Source organism: Crocuta crocuta, unplaced genomic scaffold (assembly GCF_008692635.1).
Source record: "Crocuta crocuta isolate KB4526 unplaced genomic scaffold, BGI_CrCroc_1.0 scaffold139, whole genome shotgun sequence".
In the NCBI taxonomy this organism is placed as follows: domain Eukaryota; kingdom Metazoa; phylum Chordata; class Mammalia; order Carnivora; family Hyaenidae; genus Crocuta; species Crocuta crocuta.
This window is the reverse complement of record NW_027533258.1, coordinates 12,010,110-12,019,776: the sequence shown is the minus strand read 5'-3', so window position 1 is coordinate 12,019,776 and position 9,667 is coordinate 12,010,110. Positions and strand designations below refer to the sequence as shown.

Genomic DNA, 9,667 nt, shown 5'->3' with positions numbered 1-9,667 from the left:
GAGAAAATGATCTAGTTTCATTCTTCTGCGTATTGCTGTCCAGTTTACCCAGCACCTTCTGTTAAAGATGCTGTCTTTTTTCCATTGGGTACTCTTTCCCGCTTTGTCAAAGATTAGTTGGCCGTACATTTGCGGGTTCAATTCTGAGTTCTCTATTCTGTTCCATTGGTCTATGTGTCTGTTTTTGTGCCAGTATCATACTGTCTCGATGATGACAGCTTTGTAGTGGAGGCTAAAGTCTGGGAGGGTGATCCCTCCCATGTTGGTTTTCTTCTTCAATATTACTTTGGTTATTTGAGGTCTTTTGTGGTTCCATACAAATTTTAGGATAGTTTGTTCTAGTTTTGAGAAGAATGCTGGTGCAGTTTTGATTGGGATTGCATTGAATGTGTAGAGTGCTTTGGGTAGTAATGACATTTTAACGAAATTTTTTCCCCGATCCATGAGCATGGAATGTTTTTCCATTTCTTTGTGTCTTCTTCAATTTCCTTCATAAGTTTTCTATAGTTTTCATCATACAATCTCTTATATCTTTGGTTAGGTTTATTCCTGGGTATTTTATGTATTTTTGTGCAATTGTGAATGGGATCAGTTTCTTGATTTCTCTTTCTGTTGCTTCATTATTGGTGTATAAAAATCAACCAATTTCTGTACATTGATTTTGTATCCTGCAACTTTGCTGAATTCTTGGATCAGTTCTAGCAGGCTCCTGGTGGACTCTGTCGGGTTTTCTATGTAGATTATCATGTTGTCTGTGAAAAGTGAGAGCTTGACTTCTTCTTTGCCAATTCTGATGCCTTTAATTTACTTTTGTTGTGTGATTGCTGAAGCTGGGACTTCCAGCACTATGTTAAACAACAGTGGTGAGAGTGCACATCCCTGTCGAGTTTCTGGTCTCAGGGGGAAAGCTCTCAGTTTTTCCCCATTGAGGATGATGTTAGCTGAGGGCTTCTCATAGATGGCTTTTAGGATGTTTAAGTAGGTTCCTTCTATCCTGACTTTCTCGAGGGTCTTTATTAAGAAGGGATGCTGTATTTTGTCAAAGGCTTTTTCCGCATCTATTGGAGGTCTGTTCTCACCAGTCATATTTAACATTTTACTAGAGGTTGTAGCTAATGTGATAAAAAGAGACGTACTTCCAAGTGACAAAAGTTAGCAAGAGCTAAGACTTTATTTATAAGTCACGAGAATTGTGCGTATAAGAACTCGTAACCAATCTACCAAAAACTGAACAAAGCCTGGCTAAATCTAATAATTAAATTTAGCAACACTGTAAGATAGGAGGTCAACAGATAAAAATCCATTTTTTTTCCAAGATATGCACAGTGAATAGTTGAAAAATGAAACAATACCACTTAAAATAGCATCAAAAAAAGGAAAACTGATAAACTTCAAATGGTAGAGGAAGCTTCACTGAAAATTATGTCCCATCACTAGAGAAGATCTAAATGAAGAGATCTCTTCCGCTCATGGATTGGAGGATTCAATGTTAAGAGGTCAATTTCTCCTCCAATTGACCTGCAGACCTAAAACAATCCCAAAAATTACAGCAAGATTTTATTGTAGAAACTGGCAAGCGAATATAAGTTTGACAGGGGGCGACAGGTGACCTGGAGCAGCCAAAATCATTTTGGAAAGCAAAGTTTTGACGTAACAACTAATAGGCCAACAGAATAAGAAGCCATGAAGTAGACCCACACTTACAAAATAAAGTTCCAAAAAGAAGTTGCCTGATAATTGAATGTGGAACGAACAATTAACAAGCAGTGCAGGAACAGCTAGGTATTTCTGTAGAACAGAAGTGAACTTTGAATTCATATATCACTTCACACGCAAGAGTTAGAACAAGATGGTACAAAGACCATCCACAGAGATTCTAGAAAACAAAGGAGCATAACTTCATGATCTTGAGATACAGATTTCTTAGCTGAGAGGCAAAAAGATATAATGACTAAAGTAAAATGTTAAAATATACTTCATCAAAAAAATATACATATATATATATCCATACATCAAAGGACACTAATAAAAAAATAAAAGGGTAAGACATTAACTGGAAAAAGAAAGTCATAACACATTTACCTGACAAAGGACTTACATCCATGGCATATAAATACTACATATCAATAAAGAGAAAAAAAGAGAAAGGAACGAAAGACCTGAAGGCTCCTTTGCAAAGGAAGACCCAGGACCATAAACATCACATGTGGGCAGACGTGTGGAGCCATTCACCTCTCACACCACCAGTGGAGGTGTGGAGAACGAAAACTGCAGAAACCTTCCATAGGACCAGAAAGTCGCTCGAAAAATGAAAAGCGGTATCCAAAACCAGTCTTGTACAAGAAAGGATTAAAGGTGCTTTGTCCAAATAGCCCAAAACTGAGGAAAACCCAAAAGTCCAAGAACTGGTAAATAACTTATGTTCACATATTGCAATACCCTTCAGCAATTAGAGGGGGCACCTGGGTGGCTCAGTCAGTTAAGCATCAGACTTGTGATTTTGCCTCAGGTCATGATCTCCTGAGACTGAGTCCTGCATCTGAATCTGCACTGACAGCACGAAGCCTGCTTGGGATTCTTTCTCTGCCCCTCTCCCACTTGCACTTACTCACCCTCAAAATAAACTTTTCAGTGGAAGAAAACACACTGTTCCCACTTGTAAGACTTCAGGTCGTCTCAAGCAGAGATTCCTGTGCAGCGAATGTACCAGATCCCTAGGCTCCTCATCACATCAGGTCACCCTTACTGAGCAGGCACTAGGTACGAGGCACTATTCTAAGTGCCTCAAGTAGATGAACCACCTGATATTGAGGAATAGCCTCTGGAACGTTCACTTTCTTTTTCACAGATGCAAAAAGCTGACCCACACATTCACACTGAGAGCCTCACCTGGGAGTCCCTTAATGAAGACATTCGGTTAGTGACAGTGATCCAAGTTCCTGGGAGGAGAAGGCTTTGCCCCTGGCAAGGTGATGTCACGCTTTGTATCGTACATGAGGTTTGTGAGTGAAGGCTATGTGCTTACAGCCAATCAAGCCCAGAGTGGAAAACAGGTTTTGTGGAGCCCATGCTGTGTGGGTCTCCTAGGAAGAGGGATGTGGCAGGACCCCGCAAGCAGTTCTTGCACCGCTTGTTAATCATCCTTTCCACACTAAATTATCAGTGCTTGGTGAGGTAGGATCCTCTTTGCCTGGGGACCTCAGCGAATGTGTTCAGGCCATAACGAATCCTCCCACGACCCCACTCAGGCCATGAGGGACAAACCCTATGCAGCAGGCCATCGTGGAAGGAATTCAGAGCCCTCAGGTCTGGGGACATCGATATGTAAATTTCCTATTTCTCTTTGGAAATCAATTATGAACAGAGTCCATTATTTTTAAGCACATCAATGTCTGTGTTCAATGCTGCATGTGGACCAAAATAAGAACCAANATTGGTTTTGTGGGGTTCTCAGAAGTGCGATGGCTTAGCTCAGGGACCGTCTGCCCTCAATCTCACTCACAAGACTCCAGTTTGATCCTGCTGTGTTCCCTGGTTTGGCTAAATCAGTTAAAGACACACTTCTTAAAACCACTCTGAGGGAACAAGAGAGACTCAGTAAGCGTGCATCCGTGGCCACACAGCTATCAGTCCAAATTCAATCACAGAGCTTTCAGCTACACATCTGGTGTTCTTCCCACATACTCCCCCTGCATGGGATCCAAGCCAGGAAGATGCCCCAAACATCAACAACACTTATGAGTGTGGTATTGCTGCCTCAAAGCCCAAAACATGCCTGCTGCAAATCCAAGTTAAGAGGATCCACTACTTCATGCATGCCAGGCTGGCAAAAATTAAGTCGAATAACAAATTGTGATGGGTGTAAAAATGGTTCCTCAAGATACCCACGTCTTCATCCCCAAACGGGGTGGGGGGAGGGTAGGTCCTGCATGTGGTGAGGGGGAAGGAAGTGCACAGATGGCATTACTGTGCCCGACATAGTCCCAGGGTCCTGTAGAACAGAAAGGGAGACTGAAGGGGAAAGAGAGGCCCAGTGAGCATTCTGCCTGCAGGTATGGGCTTCAGAGGAGAAAAGGCCACAAGTCAAGAAATTCGGGTGGCTTCCAGAATCAGGGAAAGGCCAGAAAATAAATCACCCCCTAGGGCCTTGAGAAAAGAACATGGTCCTGCCAACACCTTCATTCTTTAAAAATTTTTAAATGTTTTTTCTTAATTATTTTTGAGGAAGGGAGAGAGAGGAGGGAGAGGCCAAGAGACAGGGTGACACAGAACCTGAGGCAGGCTCCCGGCTCTGAGTTGTCAGCACAGGGCCCGACGTGGGGCTGCAAGTCATGAATGGCAAGATCATGACCGAAGTTGAAGTTGGCTGCCCAACCGACTGAGCCACTCAGGCGCCCTGCCACCATCATTTTTAGTGCAGCGGGACTTCATTTGAAGCTTGTGACCAACAGACCTGGAAGAAAAGAAGGTCGTGGAGTTTTGAAGCTGCTATGAAAGTGGTAGCCTGTTCGAGCAGCAATAGGACATGACTACACCCAGAACCTTCCCAGGCTCCCTGGTGCTGAGTGCTATGTTAACACAAGATCCCAGACAGAGTGATGGAGATGCCAGGGGAGCGGCAGGGGGACTTCCTGGGGGCAGAGGTGTCGGGTGCAGCGACAGGGGGGACTTGCCTGAGGTCCACGGCCAGCCAAGGCAGCACACGGTGCCTGGAGAAGGGCGGGCAGTCGGTTCCTTGAAGCTGGAGACAGAAACGGGCCTGGGGCACTGGTGGCCCCCACGCTGAGGGTCTTGGACCTTGTTCCCTGGCAGTAGGGAGCTAGTAGGGGGCTAGCCAGGTCATCCTCAGTGCCCTCAGATCTGCCTCGGGGGGCCCACCCTGGCTGCGCTGCGGGGAGCAGAGATGCTGGCAGGAAGCAGACCGTGGAGGAGGCCACCACAGCATCCAAGCAGAAAGGGACAGGCCTGAGCAGGTCCCAGCAGGGGACGAGATTCACGGATGGACAAAGGTGATGGTCATGGTGGCTGCTCACAAGGGCTCTGGGTGGGAGGAGGAAGGAAGAAGCCAGGTGGGGTCCTGTGTGAGGTTCTTGGCACATCCCTCTTACCACAGCTGCTTCACCAGGTCCTACCCAGAGCCTCCAAGAGCTGTGCTGTCCTCCTTACAGCTGCTGCACGTCCCCGTCCCCAGAGGCTCATGTGACAGGGCACAGGGGTGTCATTTACCACCTGCCGAGTGAGGCACCAGTGAGGGAAGAGGTATGTGTATAAGCGGCGAGGGAGAAAACAACCACCGTCTGCTCTGGTGCTTTGGGGGAAGGGGCAGGACAGGGGTGAGGACATGGACTTGGTGACCCCCAGATGGGACTCAGTAGGCAGAGAGGGAAAGGTCAGGACCCGGGATCCCCGGGTGGGGAGACACAACACATATTTTGGAAAAAGGCTGGGAGCATCTGACCACAGCAAACCTGCTTGGGCGTTAGGGTCCTTCTTAAGAAACATGTCTGAGCCTTAAGTCCCAAATAATCTATTATTATTGGAAGATACACATAACTGTAAGGAGGAAAGCCCACCCTTCCGAACATGTTGGAGCAAGCTCAGAAATAAAGGAAATACAAATGACAATGGAATCCACCTAGAAGAGGAGGGGTTGTGAGAAGGGAGATGACTCATTTCCAGGAATACCAAATAGAAGCTGTGCTATCTGGTTCACAGCAGTTACAGCCTGTTGGACATCTGTACTGACCACGCCAGCTCACAACGGAGTCCCGAACCCTTAGACACCTCACTTCCTGGTTCATGTTCTTTCCCCCCCCCCACCGCCCCCACTCCGTCTCGCGGGCTTTTCAAAGGCTTTGCAATGCGCATGCGCCACAGAACGGGTCTCTGCGTCACTTCCGGGAACGTACACTTGTTCTAATCAGGCTACTTTCGGTCTTCCAGGGGCACAGGTGACGTCGGGGTGAGGCCGGAACTTCCGGAGCACTCAGCCAATGAGGAATCAGGGGAGGGACTTGCGCGCTAGGGGATAAAGCGTCCGCTGGAACCGCCCAGCGCGCGTGTGCGCGGACCCCGCCCTTGTGAGAAGGCGGGTCAGAGCCTCCCTTGACTGTGCTGCGGCTCTGCGTCCCCCATTCGTGGGGCGGCGGGCTTACTGCTCACGCCTTCTGGCTCCTCAACCCTTTGGGCTTGGCAGCAGCTGCAAGTATGATCCTCACAAGAGAGACAGAAGGAAGAAAAACCCCACACACAGTTGCACTTTTTTATATAGAATTTGTACAATATATTTATCTTCATTTGCATATTTTACCCACAACTTAACATCCTTTTTACAGGCTGAAATCAGCTTGATATAATCAAAATTCTTTCTTTCAAACAAATAAGAAAAATTCAAAATCGTAAACCCGTAAGAAAACAAATTAAAAACGATGATGAAAATAAGTCACTCCTCCCATTAGGAACAGTGTCTGTTTGTACAATATATAGGATTTGGGTCAGAATCTCTTTATAAATCAGGCACATGTTTCCACGACACCTTTATTCCTGCCGGTTTTATCTCCTGCCTGGCAGTTCTGCCTCCGAGAAGGATCAGGGAGGCTGGTCTTGGTGGCATCCGTTCTTCCAGACACTGCGGGCCCATGGGGACGAGGAGCCCAGCTGGGCGGGATGCGGGGTGGCGGGGCCGCAGGGGTGAGCAGGGGAGAGCAACGGCTGTGTGCGAAGCAGACCCTGGGCTTGCTCTGTGCAAAGTCGGAGAGACCAGAGCAGCAAGGACGGGGTAAGACAGCGGCAGAGCAGAGGCCGGCATTTACCACAACTGGGCGTCTGGGCCGGACGGGGAACATGGTGGTGACCGCCGCAAGAGGTGTGAGCCTGCCCCGCCGTCTGTCCTGCTTTGGTCGGTCAGTCTGGGGCACAAGGGTCGTGGACGGCAGCGAGGCGAAGCGGCAAGCACAGCGTCTCATCCATCTTCCAGGCCCCTGTCTACACTGCGAGATTGGCCTGGGCCTGTGTGGTATGGAGCGTGGGGCCTTCTCTGAAAGCTGAGAGCATTTCCACCGAGCTGCAGTGCCCGGTTACTGCATCCCAATCCCATGGGGGCCAGGCTGAACCCTGTGCCCCGGGCCTGAGGTACCCTCCTCTGGGTTTCCACCTCCTCTGAACTGTGCCCCACACGGGGGCTCAATGCGTAGCCTGGGGCTGGACTGAGACTCCAACTCTAAGGCCACACGAGGCTGCTGCGTCTTGGCGTCCTGACCCAGAAGGAAAAAGTGCTTCTGCGAGGAAGGCGTTCCTGGGACCTGCACCCTTGGGCCCTTCCAACCCAGACCCCCGCAGGCCACGAGAGTGCTGAGCTGCTCCACTCGGGCAAGCTCAGGCCCAGATGCCTGCCTTGAAATGGCAGAGGCCCCAGACGCTCTTCCCCGAGCCTAGCGCACAGCCCACAGCCCACCCTGCCTCACATTCCAAAGCAAGGCTTTGGAAAGAGGATAACTGTCAGCACTTCAGGCAAGACTGTGATCAGGAAAAGAAAAATGGAAAACAGCATTCGCGAGACCTAGTGCACTTACTGCCATACAAAGGGCAGCTGAAGAAGCAGCCGGAGCCCCGGGGTGGCCATGAGGGGCTGCCCGTGACCACAGAGAAGAAATAAAATCATGTATCTTTTGTTTGTTTGGTTTTCAGTTTTGGGGGTTTTTTTACTTCTAAAATAAGACCTCATCTGGTAACACTTCAAGTCTTTCAGTACAGAAGCTACAGAGAATTCCTCAAGTCCTGTGCTTTCACAAACAGCGTGTCCCCTGCATGGCTGTCGCGCTGGCCCCTCCTGAGGCCTTGCAAGGGAGTCATGTGGTTCTGCTCTAAAAACACGAGGTGGAAACTGGAACAGGTTAAAACAACTCGAGGCAGACGTGCTGGGAGCCGGTGCACGAGTGATGCGCACGGGCGGCCTGCTGGCCGTTTCCAAGGGCACTTGTCTCACCGACGACTTCTGCGGGGCAGCTGCGTGAAGGCTTGGGGACCAGGTGGTGGCCGGGATGGGCGCTCATCAGCTTTGGTTTGGGCTGCCCAGTCTCAAGAAGCAAGAGCAAAAGGAGAGCACCCAGGCCAGGCCGCCGCTGCTGGAGGTCTTGCTGAGGGAGACGGCTCTGGGCGAACGCCACCTTCCCCAGATGGCTCCGGCTCAACGGAGACGGAACCCTTTCCAGGCTGCTCTCTGAACAACCTTCTCAAGGGCCCCCGCCTGCCCTCCTGAGTAATTCTGAGTGACAGCTCATTCTCACATGCTATGGGGTGTGCAGGCGTCTAGCTTGTGACGTGGCAAGTTCTTGGAGGCGTGGCTATTGGCATTCTACCTGGCGAGGAAGGGAGAGCTCAAGGGGAGCCGGACACTGACAGCACGGGCATTTCCCTGAATGAGTTTAGATGTCTGCTCTAAAACCCGTGGGGACAGATTAGCTAGTTCCATGCACACCATACCAAGGGCTAACACTTGACATTCCAGAGGCGGGTTGCCTTGTTTGGGTAGTTGATGGCCAGGCTGATAGCAGCAATGTTCTGTAGAGCCTGTGGAGGGAGAAAGGGTCACTGCCAATGTCAAGAACCATTCAATTGCTCATTTGTCATGTGTGGACTGAACAAGACCCTCAGCTGAGCATGGGGGCGGGGATGGGGCGAGGGAGACACAAGCAGACGCGACTCCCCTCACCCGGAGCAGCAGAGCCTAGAGGAGAGAGAGGCAGATTCCCTCCAGGCCACACGAGGGCTCCGAACATAGGGGAGAGACAGCAACACCGCCCCGAGAGAGGGGCAGGTGGAATGCTGGTGGGCTCCGTGGACCCAGGGGACGCTGCCCACGGGGTGTCCGGGCAAGCTCTTTAGGGAAAGGGGAGGAGGGCACAAAGGTGCGGAAGGGAATAAACAAATAGCCGGTCTGGGCCACAGTGTTGGAAGGGCGCGTGCCGGGAAGGAGGATGCCCTGGAGCCAGGCGGAGGCCGCGGTGCAAACTCAGTGCAGCGGGAGCGGGAGGCGGCTGGGGAGGACGAGGCAGAGCCCTGGTCCAGCACAGTGGGTGGGCGGTGGGGAGGGTCAGAATGAGGGCGACACTGGGCACTGGATGGGCCAGAGGGAGGAGCCCACAGGAATATACAATGTGGAGCGCTAGGTGCCATACGGTCCAATCTCCACGTTTTGCTGTGTATCATGGAAGCAGGGGTAGCGGGGCGGTGGGGGCAGGTATCTGTTAGGAGGGAGGGAGGTTCTACGCTGCCGACGGGCCTTAGGAGAATCTGCATAGATGGGGGGATCCTGCTTCTCCGCAGGCAGGACCCTTTCCTGTGAGGGGACCATGTGCTCGCCGAGCAGACTTGCAGGAACAGACTAGGGCTCTGGCTGGACCCTGGGCAGACCTCCCCTGCTCTCAGCCTCAGTGCCCCTCTGTGTCCGCTGCAGGGCTGGACCACAGGCTCTAGGGTATTCAAGGGGTCTGTGGTCTGGGCCTGGGGGTCCCCGAGACCCTCTCCGGGGCCCTGCACGGTGAGCACCACGTCACAGGAACGCTGAGACATCGTGTGCCTCTGCCACGCTCGCGCTCTGGAGCCCGTGGGAGCTCCCCGGGGGCCGGCGCGCCCGCACAGCTGCAGCGCAGGACACGGGTCCGGCGGG

General features: G+C 51.0%; 1 protein-coding gene across 1 annotated transcript in view; it reads right to left on the bottom strand.

Annotated features, from left to right (window-relative positions):
* Positions 1–6,261: 6,261 nt before the first annotated feature.
* ZZEF1 (zinc finger ZZ-type and EF-hand domain containing 1) overlaps positions 6,262–9,667 on the bottom strand; it is a 102,363-nt gene continuing 98,957 nt past the window's right edge. The window contains exon 56 of the mRNA XM_077746889.1: positions 6,262–8,568. Within this exon, the coding sequence (XP_077603015.1) occupies positions 8,488–8,568 (81 nt within the window). The 3' untranslated portion in view covers positions 6,262–8,487. The remainder of the gene's footprint in view (positions 8,569–9,667) is intronic.